We start from the raw sequence: 20,107 nt of genomic DNA, 5'->3' as shown, positions 1-20,107 counted from the left end.
CTCATTACGGACACGCAATCTCCTATACAGAACCCAAAGCATTTAATTCTCATTATAATACCTAGGCAAGGAATAAAAGGGTTAGGATGCAGATTTCCGGAAACCCGTGCATCTCACAGAACAGCTCATTCCCGAGTCCGAGGAAGCAGGAGAAATCAGAACGTGAAGGCGCAATGGCTTAAAGAACAGTGTAGGGAAAAAAGCAGCACTACTAAAAATAATAATAATAATAAAAGTTGATAGGTTTCTGGGCTGACTTATCGTGGGGGAAAGCCACAGGATGCTTAATTAGAGATCGAAAAGACCTTCGAAATGCTTCCAGGTATCATTAGGTGCTTTCCGCTCTGCTTCTCTAAAATCCAAAAATTCTCAGTTCGGACTCTGGGCTCCCGAATGCCTCCTCTTTTCACTCCGCATTTCTCCCACACATCCAGTCTCTCCTGCACCTTCTCCCAGCCTAAATGACCGAGTTGCTACCCGCCCCCTCGAGAAAAACCACTTCTCTGCGTCTCAGAACATTTGCGTCCACCGACAGCCCTGCCTCTGGCTGTCCCCTAAGGCGACCGGACTCTCCTCCTTGGAGTCGGGCCGTTGCGCAGCTCCATCCTTCTCACCTTGGTTACAGAAGAGGCTCCACAGTTTCGCGAAGATCAGCCCCATCATGAGCACCTGGGCGGGCCGCGGGGTCCCTCAGCAGCAGGTGCCGCTGTGCGGGGCCCCCCACCACGGCGCTGGCTGTAGGGAACCGAGGAGAAGCCTACTGAGACCGCGCGGTGAGGGTACTGGTTGGCCGAGAAACCTCGATGGGCCGCTCAGCTACCGGTCAGAAGGCACCGCGCCGAGTCCCTACCGGATAGTCCTTTGTTTCGAGCCCACTGAGCCAAACGCCGACCCGTAGTCCTTTCGGTCTGAACCCACCAACCCACCAGAGCTTCAACCACCCCCAAGCCCCGCCTCCGCTCCGCCTCCCCTCCCGAGTCCCGACCACCCATCGCCGGAAGGACGGGACCTGACGTCGGCACGCTTACGTTAACCCACGCTTTCGACGTGGCGTTTCCTCCGGCTTCACTTCCGGTGGGCGGGTTCCAGACTGCTCCGCTGAGTGGGCGGTTTCGGGGCGTGGGAGTCGGGGAGTTTCCCTCCATGAGCGCTTGTACCGGTCACTGTTTGCAAACGTTTGCCACGTTCCGGTTCTTGAGTCCCTGTTTTTGGGCAGGTGCGCCCCTGTCCCCTCAAAACCTAGGGGCAACTGCAATTCCTCCCACCGAATAGCCGCCGTTTGCTGCCCTGTTACCGCAGGGAAGTAAGGGGTGTTTCTCCTTCAACTGTCACCCCTGGGCAGGCAGGCAGGCTTGGGGTTCCGCGGTGATTCGAAATAGAATTAATGGGGGACGAGCCATGGAATGCCGGTAGCCACGGAGTTCAGTTATGTGATTAACTGAAAGCCTCCAAGTTTGGCCATGCGTTCGAGTTTTCATGGAGCCCAAATAACACGAAATAAAATAACTTCCTTTAACTGAAATGGGATCCCAGTAATCTCTTCAGTTCAACAAAATAGAGGGGAAAACATGCTCTACCTAGAGCAAAGAAACTGAAATTTCAAGGGAAAAAGTCGAACTAGGCAATTAAGAAAATATGTATCTAATATTCCTTGAAGGAACTGGCTGCAGCTGTAATTGATTATTACTCACTCAGCTAACCTTTTAAATCAAACAGCTAATCCCCTACCTGTGTCCATTCCGCTTTATAATTTAACTTTTAATTTTATTTGAGGATAGTTGACACAATGTTACATTGGTTTCAGGTGTACAACGTAGTGAGTCAACATCCCTATCATGCCGTGCTCACCGCAGGTGTGGCTACCATCTGTCATGGTACAACGCTATTACACAATTCTTTTCCAGGTTAGGTTCCATGTTTTTTGATAAGGTTAAGTTTGAAGCACCAACAAATTTTAAAAGCTTCACAGCCTGGGATGAAGCCTAATTCACAGTTAAGGAGAGAACTTAATTGAAAAGCTATGGACTTTGTTCAAGTGGTAGATTTTAACCCAGGCAAGAGCGGCCTTTTAATATGCTAGACTCTTTTATTACCTTTACAAAGAGAAGTGTATGACTTATGAAGTCCTCCCAGGGTGATGATTCAAAGACCTTTAGGACATATATGGGATAATGTGCTCCAATTTTCTGACATTAAAGACAAGTTATAACCTCCCACAAGGAGGAAAAGGTATGTGCTGAGACTACATAAATTAGTTTATCTTTCAGAACCACGAATTGGCTCAAATATAGATGATTTTGTGCTTGGGTAAGCAGAGGCTCGAAGGGACATTTCTAGTCCTAGCTTGATTATTTATTTATATAAAAAACTTTACATTCTGTAACTTAGCTTCTTCAATTGTTAGACATATATATAAACCACATTCTATTTTTTTCTGGGTTTCAGATTTCCAATAAACAGTTTCTGAAATAAAGCAGTTTTTTTCCGCAGAGCTTTGAAGCCAAAAAATTACATATTTCTTAAATATTTTTATGATGTCTAATGATACTTTAGAATGTAAATTTGAAGTATTTTTTCACTTTTAGTTTTTTCAATATTTTATTTTCTTATTTGACAGCAAGAGACACACCAAGAGAGGAAACACAAGCAGGGGGAGGGGGAGAGGGAGAAGCAGGCTTCCTGAGGAGCTTAGAGCCCAATGGGCTTGAGTCGAAGGCAGATGTCTAATGACTGAGCCACCAAGGTGCCCCATTGTTTCACTTTTAGTTAAGTGGAATGAATATATTTGAGCAGGACATTTAATATTCCTATTGATTCTACTCTTTCAAGAGTGTCTGAAACATCTTTTTTTTTAAAAAGTAAATCTCTACACCCAATATGGGCCTTTAACAACCCCGAGATCAAGAATTGTATGCTCTGCCAACTGAGCCAGCCAGGTGCCCCCAAATATTTGAAACTTTTATGGTGAAGAACTGTTCTAATTTTTATTGTCTCTTCTACAATTTACCTGACAACAGGACTGTTGTAATATTTTTAAAATATTTTTTCACATTAGAAAATATTATTTGTACATTTAGGAATTTGAAATTTTTAGTGACTGGAAGGAAAGAAAACTAGTCACAACTAAAAAATAATTAACAAAATATAGCTGTGAATCATCTGAACAGAAATCACACTAATATACCATAATTATTTTTTGAAAAGATACACTTAGTTCATATTGTACATTTGTATTATATATAGTGGGAACACTTGTTAAGAATTTAATCAAATTAGAGAATTTTGAGTAATATACTTTTTAAATATAGCACTTAAAACACTTCTATTCATTTTTTTTCCTTGAAAACATCCCTTTAATTTTTTTAAAACTAATTTCAAAAGATCCAAAGAAGGAAACACAGTTCTATGAAATGTTACTACTTGAATATAAATATATTTTGAATTTGTGAAATAAGAAAAAAGTCATAAAAAAGGAATATAATACTAGTGTTAGGATTATAACTTATTTTCTTAAGTGTTAACTGGAAATAACTTCCTTTAATTAAAATGGAATGCCAATTCAACAAATTTTAAGAAAAAAGATAAAAGTGTAATGTATTTAGAGCAAAACAAATTAAAAATTTCAAGGAAAAATGAAACATTGAACTAGGGAATTAAAAACAACAAACTATATTTCTTAGAAGGAACTAATTATCAATTAACCTCTGAAAATACTTAGAAGAATTGCCTACAGCAGGTATCGAATTCAATTTGTTACTGTTAGCGAAGATAAATTGCCTGCATGGCTTGAACCAAGGGAACCAGGGACAGCATGTTCTGCCAACTAGGAATTGAATTTACTCTTTAAAACCAACTCTCCTATGTATTTAAGATTATCTCCACTTTGACTTTAGTCTCCAGATGAGCTGAGATCGAAGGTTTCCATCTTTCCTAGACCTTTTTTTCCCTAATCCTCTCATACCTTCTTCATGAAAGTAAATATTTTGGAATTTTTTTTTGATAAGGTTAACTTTGGAGCACCATAAACTGAGATTTAAGATTATATCTAAGATTTTTTTGCTCCACCACATTGGGGGCCATATAGCTCCACTGAGAAAATACAACCTAAATGACCCTTATATGGGTGTATTCCTATAGAAATCTTCCTTTGTTTGGACAGTTTGCACTATGCCAACTTCAGATTTGTAATACACTTTTCTTGATCCCAACCCTGGAACACCGAGAGGTCTCTTCAACATAACTGTCACTACAATAGCGTCTAGACAAGAATAGTCTAATTGTGCTCAGCACTCTTCATGTGTGCTTAATTAGTGAACTAATTTCCAGCATATACATGCTTTATCAGCACTTTCTCTAGTTCACATAAATACCCATATATATGTTCACCTAGTCATTTAACATTTAAGTGCCTATTACATGTTAAGGCAATGGGTATGCAGTGATGAGATAAAGTCTATCCTCATGGAATTTACAATGTAGTCCAACTTGTTCCTTCTTTTCCCTTTTCTCCTAAATACAGATTCCAACCATTACTGGTGCCATGGGCAAAATGTTGAGGCTGCAAAAATTCCTCTGGAGGGGCGCCTGGGTGGTTCAGTGGGTTAAAGCCTCTGCCTTCCGTTCATGTCATGATCCCAGAGTCCCGGAATCGAGCCCTGCAATGGGCTCTCTGCTCAGCTGCAAGCCTGCTTCCCTTCCTCTCTCTCTGCCTGCCTCTCTGCCTACTTATGATCTCTGTCTGTCAAATAAATAAATAAAATCTTTAAAAAAAATTCTTTTGGAAATGCCTGATCTAGGTATTTTCGTAATCACTTTTTGTTGTTGTTGTTGTTTTAGATTTATTTATCGTAGAGTGGGAGAGAGCATGCACACAGTGGGGGAGAAGCAGGGGGAGAGGGAAAGGGAGTCTTAAGGAGACTGGGCTGAGAGACTCCAATGCAGACCTCAACCTGGACGGTGAGATGAGGACCTGAGTGGAAACCACGAGTCAGAGGCTTACCAGCCTACCCATCCAGAGGCCCCGTGACATCTTCCTGATGATCACTTTTAATGATTTTGCCACGGAAGCATCCCATCAACTTACTGAAGAGGCATGGCATAGTGAAAAGAGTTGGTACTTAGAAGACAGGTGGCTGGGCGCCTGGGTGGCTCAGTGGGTTAAGCCGCTGCCTTCGGCTCAGGTCATGATCTCAGGGTCCTGGGATCGAGTCCCGCATCGGGCTCTCTGCTCAGCAGGGAGCCTGCTTCCTCCTCTCTCTCTCTCTGCCTGCCTCTCCATCTACTTGTGATTTCTCTCTGTCAAATAAATAAATAAAATCTTTAAAAAAAAAAAAGAAGGCAGGTGGCTGTGGTCTTTATTTTCTTTCTGTGAGGCTACAGACTTATTTCAGCTGTGGGAGCCTTTTCACTCTTTCATAAAAGGGATATAACCACATTACAGGGTTGTTTTGTGGCTGTAAGATAAAATATTTTATACAGAACCTGGTCAGCGTATCATACAAAGTAACTGAACTTTTTAAACACCTCTGTGTGAGATTTAGAAAAAACCGTTTCCTACAGTTAACACGGTGAGCTGCAAAAACAAAAACCTAAGACAAAGAGACAATTATTTTTAGTTTCGTATTCAATCATAAAATGTCTGAATTTCATTATGCATCTTCTTTTGAATCTTTACCTTCATCTGTAACACATAAATTAGGGTAATTGTCTCCGAGCCTTAAAGTGCAACTCAACTATAATAAAGGTAACCGTTAGCCTCATTCAACTAATTTTGAATATGCGGATTTTTTTTTTTTTTTAGTTTTAACTGATTAATGGGTATGAATACACCATTAACCCAGCTTTCAGAAATTTAAATAACGGCGATCATTCACAGCTGAAGTCAGATGAGTAGCCACCGAGGGCCAGGTGTCTGAATCAAAGTGTGGCTTTACGGTCAAATAAACTCTGGGTTCCTCCTAACATAGGAGGTCAACAGGCAGGTGAACTAACTAGACCTCCAGTTTACTCAAGCCACCTCGATTTTTTTTTTAATATTTTATTTATTTATTTGAGAGAGAGACAGTGAGAGAGAGCATGAGCGAGGAGAAGGTCAGAGAGAGAAGCAGACTCCCCATGGAGCTGGGAGCCCTATGAGGGACTCGATCCCAGGAATCCAGGATCCTGACCTGAGCCGAAGGCAGTCGTCCAACCAACTGAGCCACCCAGGCGTCCCAAGCCACCTCGATTTTATCCACACCCTTTCCTCCTTTCTCCTGGAACCCACCCCAGGCGCGAAATCAGCCAGTACACCATTGCGGCCTCCCTCCCCCACTCAGAGGTCCGGAAAACCACCCGCACGTGGAGTTGCAGCCCGCGGACCTCGGAAACTCCGCCTACCAGATGTACGGCGCTTCGCGGTTGCGGACTGGGGAGCCGGGGAGGGTGGGACGCGTCGCCGGAAGTGACGCAAGCCGGAAGCGGCTTTCGGCAGGGAAATTGGGGGCGCGGTTTTGAAATGAGGTCTGAACCCTGAACGTGAGAGAGCAGAAGTCTGAAGTCAGTCTGTTTTCCAGGTCAGTTCACAACGGATTGGATTGTCAATTTTTTTTTTTTTAACCTGTGTATTCTCTGCCGCACGGGGGACATGACCTCACTGTGATTTCCGTGAGCGTCTCTCAAGAAGCACCAGAGACGGCTATGGTGGAGGCGAGGAAGCCGCTCTAAACGGGCAATGCCGGAGAAAGCGTGGATGTACCTCGGCAATCCCGAGTTGAACTTGGAAAGAGCGGCGCAATTTTCCCGGCCAGCTGGTGGTCCCGGCGCGTGTGGGTGGTTACCCATTGCCAAGACGCTGCTCACTGTTAATCCGGAAAGAGAAAAGTCACCGTTTTCCCACATTTTTCTTGGAGGACAAAACAATAGGGATAATGTCCGTGTTCCCTAAAATATCGTTGAGACATGAGGTTGAAAATTATCTGAAAGAGGGTTTTGTGAATAAGGAGGTAGGTCAAACCTGTTTTATGATGCTTGCAAAAATTCAATGTTTACACACGCTGGGAAAATAGGAAAAAACCAAACCAAAACAAAACCAAAACACCCTAAAGCGAGACCTAATCTTTACACGGTTGTTTCTTATTACTCTTTTTGGAATGTAAAAACTGCCAGTATCTTCTTGGGGGCATTTAATGCTTTCGAGATAGGAGGTTAATGAGGTCTACGTTTCAACACTTAACGAATGTGAACAGAAGGGAAGGGAAAAGAGCGGTTTTGTGCGTGTCAGTGGGCATGGCACTGAGGGGATTACAAGAATGAGGGGGAAAGATTCCTGTTCTCGAGAATTTAAGTCCAGTGGAGAAGATACACCCGTGTTCTTAGAGCGCTTGCTGTGGTTCTCAGGTGAAAGAGATACTATAATGTGTCAATGCCTCTTAAATGCCACTAGTTGTGCTAGCTTATCTGCAGACCTTTACATCTTAATATTAGCAATTTCTTTTTTTTTGGGGGGGGGTAAGAGATTTCTTCTGCATTTTAATAGGTGAGAGAGTTGAGGGTCCCAGAGTCCTGTAGCTGACCCAGATTGACACCGCTATCAAGTAATAGGGCTGAAATCTGAGGCTGAAGAGCTCAGATACAGTGAAAAAATACAGATTTGGCATCCCACGTCCTTGATGGGTGTCCCTGTGCTTTAAGTAAATTATTTCATACCGTTTAACCTTGATATCCTTTTCTGTGGAAACTGAGGATGTTAAAAATATTTACCTTGCAAGGTTATTTTAAAATATTAACCGTAAGTGAATGCAGCTGGTATTGTTCTGGCACATTAGTCCTCAACAAATATTCATTCCACGTTGTGGGAGCAGTAGCTAGCACAGAAGTCCTCAGTGAATGTTGTCTTTGATTGTCAGGCTTGTGCTCTTTGCATTTTACTTCGTGCCTCTAGGCAACTTTGTATTTTCTAAATTTTTGCTCTTCTTATTCAGAGTAAAATCTAAGACTTAAATGTGATTTGTGTATGAAGATACTACTGAAGCCATGACTTCTTAGATTTTATTTCTACATTTTATGTCCAAAGATTGTATTAAGGGATTAGAGAGTATGGAAAGAGAAAATACCTTCTCTTGACTTCAAAGAACTAAAAATATAAGGAGCGTATTAAGAGAAATAGAGGCATTCAGCAGTTTTCCTTAACTATTTTTAAAATGGTAAATATTGTATTATAGAAGATCCAAATGTCTGTCTTTGACACCATCTCTGTCTCAAGCCCGCTAACTGTAAATGATTTTAGAAAAAACCATTCCCGGATGCCTGGGTGGCTCAGTGGGTTAAAGCCTCTGCCTTCGACTCAGGTCATGATCCCAAGGTCCTGGGATCGAGCCCCGCATCAGGCTCTCTGCTCGGCAGGGAGCCTGCTTCCCCCTCTCTCTCTCTGCCTGCCTCTCTGCCTGCTTGTGATCTCTGTCAAATAAATAAAATCTTAAAAAAAAAAAAGAAAAAAAAACATTCCTTTGTATAAGTATTGGAAGTAAAGGTATATTCAGTTTTAATAAAAACAAACTAAACTTGAGAAAGTACTAATACTTTGAGGCTGGTGGATGAGTACGCTGGCAGGTAGTTTAAGAAGATGCTGTAAAGCAGGGTACAGTTAAAGATGACAAAAATGGGAAAATTCGTGTCTCCCAAAGCTTCAGTTAATCACAGGGGGACTTGGTTTTTGTTTTTATCTTTAAACCTCCATTTCTGACAGGTTATCTTTGCTACCTGTCTTTTTGGGTGGTATTTGTTACATTTAAAAATACCATATTCGATAGCTGGTGTGGATGACCTTTAGATGACAGTATCAATATCAGTATCAGTATTCAAATACTGGTGTTTTCAAAGGCTGCTAATGAATTTGTTCTAGGTATGAGGCCAGCAAGTAAATAGCTCTACAGAACGATATAATATTTGGTATATTATAAATAGAATAAAATCATGAATTTATATGAATAAGCATAGCAGACATTAATATGTTCAAAATGTTAATAATGCTTTGAAGTTGAGGCAGTTTTTTCAAAGACCTTTATGTTGGGCATTTTGTTAAGTGTTTATTACCACTATTAAACCCCCAAACCCTGTGAAGTATTACATTCGGTTAGTGTTAACTAACATGCAACTAAAGTAGCAAAATGAAATGGAACTGCACAATTGCTGAAAGATGTTTTATTAGTCGGGTATGCATAATGTACTTAATATTTTTAGTTAATTCTTACAGTGACATTGAAACATTAACGTGTTGTTTTCCTCTTTTCAGGTTGTATCTGCTTTTGGAAAACAAGAAGCAGAAAGGAAATTTGAAACTCTGTTAAATCGCTTGTCACATCCTCCGTCATTTACAACAGTAAGAGTAAATACGCATCTAGCCTCAGTGCAACATGTGAAAGATCTGTTGTTTGATGAACTTCAGAAGGTATGCGCAAATTTTCTATGTCATTATATCTATAATTGCATTTCTACAGTCTTGTGGAATGTTGTAGAGTGTTGCTCTCCAACATGGAGCCTGATCCCAGGACTCCAGGACCGTGACCTGAGTGGACGCTTAACTGACTGGGCCACCCAGCCACCCCTACATTTCAGATTTCTTAGTAGCCATCTGTTAGGTCAGGTTGGTCTGAAATCTCCTTTGCCTGGAAGAAGCAAAAGTCAGGAGAGTTCTTGATATGGTAGAAATATAGATTGCTAAAATACAAATTTTTTCTCTCATCAACTTGGAAATGAATTGATTTTTGAGAGTTTTTCTAGGTAGTATACGGATGCCACAGGGAAATGGAAATACCTATTATTGTTACTATTCTTTCATATAGTATGTGAAAATTCATGATTTAAGATTCATGGCCGAGACTTATTCTGAAATACTTACATGTAGCTCCCCCTAAGACTGTAGTATTCTTGCTATCCCTTCCACTATTCAGCTCTTTATTCTGATGAGTGCAATGCCCAGTTATTTTCTTCTGCAATAGTAGTGTTCTGGTACATATTGAAAAACCCACTTTCTGAGAAAAACAACTCTTTGTAGCATTTGCTGATTTCAGTGGTGTAAATACTCCCACTGCTGTCAATCGGCTTAGGTCATGGTCTCAGCGTCCTAGGATCGAGCCCCACATCGGGCTCTCTGCTCAGCAGGGAGCCTGCTTCCTCCTTTCTCTCTGCCTGCCTCTCTGCCTACTCGTGATCTCTCTCTCTGTGTCAAATAAATAAATAAAATCTTAAAAAAAAATAAAATAAAAGAGTACGATGTGCAATTTTATATTGGTTATATGTTTTCAAAATAAGTCACCTAAGGTAAACATGGGTTGTCTTTATAAAGCCAAACTATAAACAAAATTGAACCTTATAAAGAAATTGAGATACTTCAGAATAAAACACAGAGAAAACATGATTGTTTTGAAGTTTTTTCTTTTATAGTGTTATGTGGTATAAAGTAAGAATATCCTAAACCAAGCTTCATGCTCTGCTAGGTAATGACGATGAAAAGAACTGTAAATTGAAATCTGCCAATTATATTGATGGCTCCATAATTCTGTTTGTTTATTTTTAACAGCAGTTTAATGGATTAAATGTTCCTATTCTTCAACATCCAGCCCTTCAGGATGTCTTGCTTATTCCTGTTATTGGACCTAGGTTTGTAATTATTTTATTTTCAAATGAAATTTTTCTAAAAATTTGTCACAGGTTTTTTTTCTTACTGTTTGGTGATACTAAGTTTCTCTATTATTAACAATTTCATATAGACAGACAATTCACAAATTCATAAATGCAACTTCGTATTCTGTCTTAGAAGATATTATAAAAGAGTAGGAATGGGTCCAGATACCTTGGAAGTAATGCCTTTTAGTCCATTTGGTGCAGTGATCGGTGGCTTTTCCTCCTACTTAGTAGGAAACTTCATTTGTTTACTTATATATATTAAGAGGTTCCAAGGCTAATTTAAAACTTTTTTTGAGCTGCCACTAAAATATATAACATTTTTCCTGCTTTCCTAGTTAATGTGTTTGTAAAATTTTATTCATTAATTCATAGTTACTTTGATTTACTGTGTATGTTCTATGAGTAGAACAGGCAGTGTTCTCATTTATGTATTTGGAAGGTATTTGTTTGAAAATGGGTGGTGGGGGGGCTTTCATATTTTAATGGGAGTAATGGGAGTTCAACCTCCAAGGAATATTTTTAAATCCCTAATTATGATTTAATTTTTTATACCCCTAAGAAAGATATTAAATAGAAATAAAATAGAAAATAGAAAAATGCTCATTTTGTTAAAGCTTGAAAGTAATTTAGTGGTCAGTAAAGCCGTGGTTCAGTAAATTATGGTTTATCGTGCAGTGGAATATGGACTTTAATGAGGAAGAGTTACATGTACCGGTAAAAGAAGATAGTCACAATTAAGTACCAAAAAGAGATTATTATGTATGGGATAATTACACTTTTTTCTGCAATTACAAAAAACAACTACACATTTATGTATATTTACTTATATACAGAAAAAGGTCCAAAGGCTTTAATATACCCAGCTATTAATAGAGGTTAATTTTGAGTAGTTAACTCTGAAGAGTTTGGATTGGGAGAGAAGGGGTAAGAGATTTTCATTTGTAACATTTCTGTGTTATTTTTACTATAAGCATGTATTCCTTTGGCAATTAAAAAAAGATTTTGTGAGTTCCTTATTCTGTTTTTTAAGATGAACTGTGTAGACAGTGAAATGAAGAGATTTTAATTAAGTGTACTATTTGCTGAATTTCCCCACATTTGTACAGCTGTGTGGCCAAGACCTATCCCAATCAAGGTAGAAAGAAGTCCAGAATTCTCCCTAATAGAACTCATTTCATTTTTAAAATTTTATTAATTAATTAATTAATTTTATTTTTATGTTTTTTAAAGATTTTATTTATTTATTTGACACAGGGAGAGAGAGATCACAAGTAGGCAGAGAGGCAGGCAGGGTTGGGGGGAGGAAGCAGGCTCTGCTGAGCAGAGAGCCTGATGTGGGGCTCGATCTCAGGACCCTGAGATCATGACCTGAGCCGAAGGCAGAGCCTTGACCCACTCAGGTGCCCCTTTATTTATTTTTTGAAAATATTTTATTTATTTGTGAGATAGCACATGAATGGGTTGTGGGGCAGAGGAGAAGCAGAAGCAGGCTTTCCATAGTGGGTGCCGGACTCTGGGCTCAGTGCCAGGAGCCTGGGATCATGACCTGAGCCGAAGGCAGGCACTTAATCAACTGAACCACCCAGTTGGCCCTATTTCATTCTTTTTAATATGTGCATACTTTTAAAACATTTATTCATCCCTGTAATATAGATAGGCATTTATTTTTTCCTGTTTTTCATTATTACCAACAGTAAATATTCTAAGGATGTTTCTTTGTAAACTTGTGTAAGCAGGTCTACAGGATAAACTGGTACAGCATAGAATCATTGGTTCATTGGTCTGTGCATATTTTAGTTTGAGATATAATGCCTTCTATAAAGTTTTATCATTTAATGTTTCTAGCAGTATATGAGAGAGTATCAATCTTTCATTCTCCCTAATACTGGCCATGCTAGTTCTTTTGAAGTATTTAGATGATTTAACTTTATTTTCTGAACTTAGTACCCTTTCATCCTATTCTTTGTAGGGATCTAGACACTCATTAGAACATTAGTGAATTAGGGGCACCTGGGTGGCTCAGTGGGTTAAAGCCTCTGCCTTCGGCCCAGGTCATGATCCCAGGGTCTTGGGATCAAGCCCTGCCTTGGGCTCTCTGCTCGGCAGGGAGCCTGCTTCCTCCTCTCTCTCTGCCTGCCTCTCTGTCTACTTGTGATCTCCGTCTGTCAAATAAATAAATAAAATCTAAAAAAAAAAAATGTTAGTGAATTATAAGACATAAATGATGGGTTATGACAGAAAAGTTCAAAAATCATTTAGGATTATAGATTTGCATACCTACTATTCACTTCTAAAAGGAGCAAATCAGTTCTTTTTTGTTTTTAAAACTCATTATCACTATTATTATTATATTCCTTTTCATTATGAAAAATGAGGAAGTTCTTACACTTAGTTTTTTAAAAATCTAACACTGAAATTTTATCCCCTAAAACATCCACCAGCCAATTTTTATTTACTGTGTTCTTTAAGCATTGCACAGGCTTTTAACATTGTTATTCTAGAAGCACAATTCAAATGAATACTGTGCTTACTTTTAGTCCTAACAGTTCATTCCTGAGTTCTTTGTCTTGATTACTCTTGGTTGGTGACCTTAGTCATTTATCAGGTCTGCAGCACCTGTTTCCCGTCTCCAAAGTAAGTATTCTCATTTCTAAAGTATTTACACTTTTGCTTCAGAATTGCCTGTTGCCTTTATATTTAAACAATAGATTGGCCGATTATAGTACTTTCAGGTCCTATATTATTTCCCTTAGCACTTTGTAGACATTGCTTTCGGAATGTTATGTCATCAAGCGTTGCTGTGAAAAAAATCAGAGGCCCCAGCGAACAGCATCTTAGTTTTTGCTTGGAGATCTACAGGTTTTCTATCACTAAACTAAAGTTTCTCCAAAACTTTAGAAACTTGATAGCTTGATTTTTTTTTTTTTTTTTACCATTCTTTCTTAGTTTTTTAATTAATTATTTTTGTTAACATACAATGTGTTATTTGCCTCAGGGGTACAGGTCTGTGAATCATCAGACAAACACATTTCACAGCACTCACCATAGCACATACCCTCCCCCGTGTCCATAATGCAATCACCCTTCCATAGCTCCTCTCCCCCCAGCACCCTTAGTTTGTTTTGTGCCATTCTTTCTTATTTTTTAATGAAACAGTGTAACTCTTTAGTTAGGAGTCTTTCAGTATCATATTTTTCTCTATTCTGTATAAGAACACTAGGGGGCGCCTGGGTGGCTCAGTCAGTTAAGTGTTTCCAGCTCACGTGTGGGATGAAGCCCCATGAACCCCCTGTAGGACTCCCTGCTCTTTGGACAGTCTGTTTCTCCTTCTCCCTTCACCTGTGCTCATGTGCGCCCTCTCTATCTTGCAAATGAATAAATAAAAATATTTTAAAAAACCCACTAGGGCTATAGGTTGGATTTCCAGTGCAGATACCCCCTGTGTTGGGGCACCCCAAGATAGCCCCCAGGTTTGGTGATTGGCTAGAAGGACTCACGGGACTCATCATGTAGTTGTGCTCATGGTGAAGATTTATTACAAGAAAGGACACAAAAAACTGCAAAGGGAAGGGTATATGGGGCAAAGCCTGGAGGAAGCCAGGCACAACCTTCCAAGAGACCTCTCTCCCATGGAGTTACTAGGACATGCATAATTCCTCTAGCAATGAATTTTGACAAGAGTTGAATAGATGTCTAGGAGGGAAGCTTATTAGAGACTCAGTAGCAAGTGTTTTATCGGGTGCTGGTCATGTTGGCACCCTCTGCCCTGCATATAGCAAAATTTCAGCCTCTGGAAAGGAGAACAGGTGTTCAGAACAAAGCACATTGCTTGTACAAACATTTAGGAACAATAATCCGCTCTTACCATTATAGAAGGTTTTCAGTTAGTCCTGGGAATGGTTTTCCAGTCACGTTTGCAGATGCCTGCCAAGGGTTGATCTTTCAAGCAGACGTTTCTAAAAATAGCAGTCTCAAGCCTGTTGTGTTCTCTCTTATTTCTGAGACTTTCTTACTGTTTATTTTCCAGTTTACTACTTTTTTTTTTTTTTAAAGATTTTATTTATTTATTTGACAGACAGAGATCACAAGCAGGCAGAGAGAGAGGAGGAAGCAGACTCCCCACTAAGCAGAGAGCCCGATGTGGGGCTCGATCCCAGGACTCTGGGATCATGACCTGAGCCAAAGGCAGAGGCTTTAACCAACTGAGCCACCCAGGCGCCCCCAGTTCACTACTTTTTTATCTAGTTTTTCTTAGATTACATTTTGAGTTATTCCTTTTCATTTGTTTTTGGACCCATTCGAAATTTTTTTTCTTTGGGTTTTTGTTTTTGTTTCATTTTGCTACTTTATATGTCTAGGTCCTGAGTTGAATGAATCCTTTCTGCTTCTGTAACTCACTGGAGGGAAACACTTGAATTCATATAGCTTCTTCGAGTATGCAGTTTGCTCAAAAATGATATAGAATGGTGTGAACTGTATCCCTATACAGCTAAACAGATGTGTTTTTAAAAAATGCTTTCACCGAGTTTTCCCTAGTGGCATGGTTCTAGTCCTGGTGAGCACAGCTGATAAAGACCGAGGTTCTCTGTGAAGGGTTCCAGCTCTCAGCACTTTTTTTTTTTTAAGAATGAGGGTCAATTTATTTTAAGTCATTTTATCACTAAATACCAATATGCACAGTTTCAAACATTTATAAATATTTCAATTTATAGAAAATTAATGGAGTCTTAAAATTATCTGAACAGTGATTTAACAATTACTTACAACTAACTGATTTTGTAGAAACATAATTATATTTAAAAGTACCCTCATCACAAAGTAATAATTTCACAGTACCTTTCTATAATATTTTTGTCACTCAAGTGGCAGCTGCAGCAATAAAACCCAAGTAGATTGAATAATTTAGAAATAGCATAATCAGAACTGCAAATGCAAGCCACCATTAACACCAAACAAAACAAGACCTTTTACACTAATATATAAATATTTCCCCATTTTCAGCACTGGTTGAAGAAAATATTAGGAGATAGTATTTTATTTGTAGTAAACAAATTAATTTTAGGATTTTAAAAAATTGACATTAAGATGCTGGGTTAGGTAGGTTTTTATAACATGTAATACTATTTTGAGAAATTCTTGATTTCACTGGAAGCCATTTTTTTTTTTAAGATTTTATTTATTTATTTGACAGAGAGAGAGATCACAAGTAGACAGAGAAGCAGGCAGATAGAGAGAGGAGGAAGCAGGCTCCCCGCTGAGCAGAGAGCCAGATGCAGGGCTCCATCCCAGGACCCTGGGACCACGACCTGAGACGAAGGCAGAGGCTTTAACCCACTGAGCCACCCAGGCGCCCTTGGAAGCCATTTCTAATTGCAAGCCTTTCTTCAGTTGTATTAGGACAGTAATTGGAGATAAGTCTCTGTGATCCCAAATAGAAATTATACTTGCTTACAAGCAACTAATAACATATTTGGATACAAAGAGATTATTGGCTTTATTCCTAAGGTTTTCTTCTACTTCAATATTTAGGCTTTTTTGCTATCCCCTCTAAACAATCCCAAATATTTCTAAAATTATGTCAAAGGAAGATGATATGGACTAGTGCTTGTTTGAAAACAATATTTATTTGTTTTTTTCCTTTTTTTTTAAAAGACAGATATCCTGCTAAAAAAATTAAATTAAAAGGTATAAGAAATATAGCTGAAGTCACGATGAAGTACATTTTCTTTTACTGACTAAGAACATATACTTAAACTTTAAATGCTGGCTCTCTTAAGAAAAAGTTTCTCCTTGTAAATTTGTATAACCGTTGCCCAAAAATGTATACAGTGATTTTCCCAAAATATTTATACACACAGTGGTCCACTTAAGACCAGCCCCATTATAACCTACTGAATACAATGTGCTCTGAATTTATAAATGGGCTACCCTCTGTATATAAAATATAGAGGCATGTATGTTAGACATACAAGTAAGAAATATGAAAAGGAGAGATGAAAAGAAAAAAGTGTTCTTCCCTGTAAGATCCAGACAGATATTCAGTGTATTAGTGAGATCATGTAAAATGTACTCTTGATTTATAAATGGGCTGCCTTCACTGTATAAAATATATATAGGCATGTATGTTTACATACAAAATGAAAAATACACAAAGGAGAGATGAAAAATGAAAGGAAAAAGTGTCCTTGCCTAGAAGATTCAGACAGCAATTCAGTGAATGAGTGAGACCATGTAAAGTTTCTGAAGAATTTCAGTTTTGGCAAATACCTTTCTGGAAAATGTCTTAAGCTATGAGAGTACTCAATTTGCATTTTAAGAATTCTGTAGAGGTGTCCATTTAAACATTCGGGGAAGATGTTGTGGCCTCCTTAATATGCAGAAAAGAGGACTTTTAGGGTCTGTTAAAAAGAAACGGAACAAAAAGCCACTCATTTTTAGCTGGTTAGTAATCACCCCTTAGTCAAGTGTGTGTAGTGCAGAGAACCAAATCCTAGACCATCATCGGCGTTTTAGTGTGTTTGATGAAAGATTCCAATGAAATGAAGGACCTGAATTCTTCCTAGATCTCAGAGGGAATGGGGCAGGACACAATGGCAAAGGAGGGGTCAGCCCCCAAGGTGGCTGATCCAATCTTAACTCCTGATGTTAAAAAACACACCAAATGTTTCTATAGCATTCTTTCTGCTGCATTTTCTTTATTTCAAGTCACAGGTCTACTTGGAGGGTCATGCAGCAAGTGGCTTATAAATAAAATCAGAGTCTATGAATAGAGTCATCACATTAAGAGACAATTACTGGATTCTCTCATTAGGCAAAGAGCTTGCATCTTTGGAATCCGCGAGCTGGTGTCATTTATGGGATACCTGAGATGTACCTTGCTCCGATTAACATTACCATGCTACTCACTATAAAAAAGCCCAAGGGTAGACTACAGAAGATACTAGGGTCACCACTTTCTGAAGACTGAGTTGTAACCCAGCCCACTGACTTCATCACAGCTTTCTTCCATGTAGAGTAACGAATTTCACTTTCTTCAGCATTGATCTGTGGTTCAAACCGCTCCATTGTGACCGCTGACAGATCCTCGGGTTCGAGACTCCAAACACCAACTCCTTCTGCGGCCCCCGCCGCCATGGCCGCTCCGAGGGCAGTTGTTTCGGGCATTGAAGTCTTCACTACTGGGATATACAGAATGTCTGCCTGCAGCTGCATAAGAATTTTGTTGTTGGTCATTCCTCCGTCTACCTGCAAATGACTGAGTGGAATTCCACAGTCGCGGTTCATGGCATCCAAAATCTCCCGGGTTTGGAAACAAACAGCTTCTAATGCAGCAAAAGCAATATGGCATTTATTGGTGAACTGAGTAAGCCCACAGATGATCCCTCTTGCGCTCGGCTCCCAGTAAGGTGCGTACAACCCTGAAAACGCGGGGACGAAGTAGCAGCCGTAAGAGGTACCTACTTCTTTAGCAAGTTTTTCGATTTCCTCTGAGGTCTTTATAATTCCAAGATTGTCTCTTAGCCAGCGAATAACAGCACCAGCTATAGCTACAGAACCTTCCAAGGCATAATACACTGGTTTGTCTCTGCCAAGCTTATAAGCCACTGTGGTCAGAAGGCCATGCTCAGAAAACACACACTTGCGGCCTGTATTACATAGTAAGAAACAGCCTGTTCCATATGTATTTTTGGCTTGACCATCCTGGAAGCACATTTGTCCCACCAGTGCAGCAGACTGGTCCCCCAAACACCCAGATATTGGCATACCTTCCAAGGCCCCAGCTTTCATTAGGCCATAGATCTCAGAAGAACTCCGGACATTTGGAAGAATCTTCATCGGAATTTCAAAAAATTCGCAGAGCTCTTTATCCCATTCCAGAGAGTGAATGTTGAAAAGCATTGTCCTACTTGCATTTGTTACATCCGTACAGTGGACACCTCCATTGGCCCCTCCTGTCAAACTCCAAATAAGCCATGAATCAATGGTCCCAAAAAGAGCTCTATTTTCTTCAACAGCCCTTTGAACTTTTCTCACATTGTCAAGGAGCCAACGAAGTTTCACCGCACTAAAGTAAGTGCTAAGTGGAAGGCCTGTCTTGGACTTGACAAAGTTATTATTTCCTGGAATTCTTTTACTAAGATTCTCAACGGTAAACTGGGTTCTTAGGTCAAGCCACACCACAGCATTGTAGAGAGGCTCTCCGGTTAACTTGTCCCAGACTACAGTGGTTTCCCTCTGGTTACTGACACCAATAGCTTTTATGTTGGAAATATCAATATTGAGCTGCCCAAGTTTCTCACATGTTTTCTCTATACACTCGTAGACAGACTGCAGAATTTCCTTAGGATCTTGTTCCACCCATCCTTCTCTTGGAAACTCTTGTTTTATTTCCACTTGATGATGACTAAGTAGTTCGGCTGTTTTTGAATTGAAAACCAAAAAGCGCGTTGAGCTGGTGCCCTGGTCCACTGCCCCCACCAGTGGCCCCAAAACTGCTTTCTTCGCGGCTGCCATGAAACCAGCTTCGGGTCAGCCCGTTTCCCCGGTGACGGCGGCGGGCGGGGGAGGGGCAGATGGTGAGCCCGGAAGGGAGGCTGCGTGCACGGCCGAACCTCGGCACTTTTTTGCATGGGGATTTCCTGATAGCGTCTGCTTAGTTGAGTCTGGTGAGGAGCACCAAACTTGGTTGCGCTTTCCCTTCCCTTAGCTACTTTCGGGCAGTTGATCCAGATTTGTCAGGGAAGGCGCAGATGTGCTGATGACCCTGTTCCTCTTTCAGGTGTGTCTGCTGTGAGCGGGACACTAAGAAGAACTTCTCAGATTCTCATTTCTCAACCTGAACCCCCAGTCCAGGTTCTAAGTAATAAATATTTGATTAGGCCTCCGTGAGATTTTTCTTTTCAGAGACATTTATACCCTGTCGAGGAACTAGGTTTGATCCAAATTTCTGTGTCAGACAGTTACTCCTCCTCAATGGAAATATAGCTGTTGGTCAGTTTTATTATAAATGGCATGCCCTTCTCAAATCGTTCTTTCTTCCTTTCTACAGACTTGAGAAAAATACACTCTCATCAGATTTTACTGATCTTTTACTATATACTCAATATCCTATAATTATTTAAAATAATTATAATATATAATAATATAATTATAATATATACATAATATATATATAATATATATAATATATATAATATATATATAATATATATATAATATATAATAATATAATTGCACCGAATAGAGGTGAAACTGTATTTGTAGATAATGAATAATTTTAAAAGTAATTTCTCACCATACATTCTGGTTCCCTCAGTTTACTTAATATGATACTTAATATGCTGATTAAATCTGTTTTAACATTGCTTAAGGTTTTGTCATTGGTAATGTCATGAGATTGAACATAAGGCTGTAGTGTTGAATTTGACGGTATCAACGTCAA

General features: G+C 39.6%; 3 protein-coding genes across 3 annotated transcripts in view; 1 reads left to right on the top strand and 2 right to left on the bottom strand.

Moving 5' to 3' along the window:
* The window catches only part of ARL5B (ADP ribosylation factor like GTPase 5B), a 30,504-nt gene extending 29,546 nt beyond the window's left edge, over positions 1 to 958 (bottom strand). The window contains exon 1 of the mRNA XM_044229313.1: positions 615 to 958. Within this exon, the coding sequence (XP_044085248.1) occupies positions 615 to 663 (49 nt within the window). The 5' untranslated portion in view covers positions 664 to 958. The remainder of the gene's footprint in view (positions 1 to 614) is intronic.
* Positions 959 to 6,453: 5,495 nt separating this feature from the next.
* NSUN6 (NOP2/Sun RNA methyltransferase 6) overlaps positions 6,454 to 20,107 on the top strand; it is a 73,104-nt gene continuing 59,450 nt past the window's right edge. The window contains exons 1-3 of the mRNA XM_044226768.1: positions 6,454 to 6,983; positions 9,272 to 9,427; positions 10,559 to 10,638. Of these exons, the coding sequence (XP_044082703.1) occupies positions 6,909 to 6,983; positions 9,272 to 9,427; positions 10,559 to 10,638 (311 nt within the window). The 5' untranslated portion in view covers positions 6,454 to 6,908. The remainder of the gene's footprint in view (positions 6,984 to 9,271; positions 9,428 to 10,558; positions 10,639 to 20,107) is intronic.
* On the bottom strand, positions 17,518 to 19,195 carry LOC122891245 (glycerol kinase-like). Its single transcript, XM_044226767.1, has one exon. It carries the CDS (start codon positions 19,177 to 19,179, stop codon positions 17,518 to 17,520), a length of 1,662 nt encoding a protein of 553 aa, XP_044082702.1. The 5' UTR covers positions 19,180 to 19,195.

Source organism: Neovison vison, chromosome 12 (assembly GCF_020171115.1).
Source record: "Neovison vison isolate M4711 chromosome 12, ASM_NN_V1, whole genome shotgun sequence".
Lineage (NCBI taxonomy): Eukaryota > Metazoa > Chordata > Mammalia > Carnivora > Mustelidae > Neogale > Neogale vison.
This window is presented reverse-complemented; position numbering and strand designations above follow the sequence as displayed.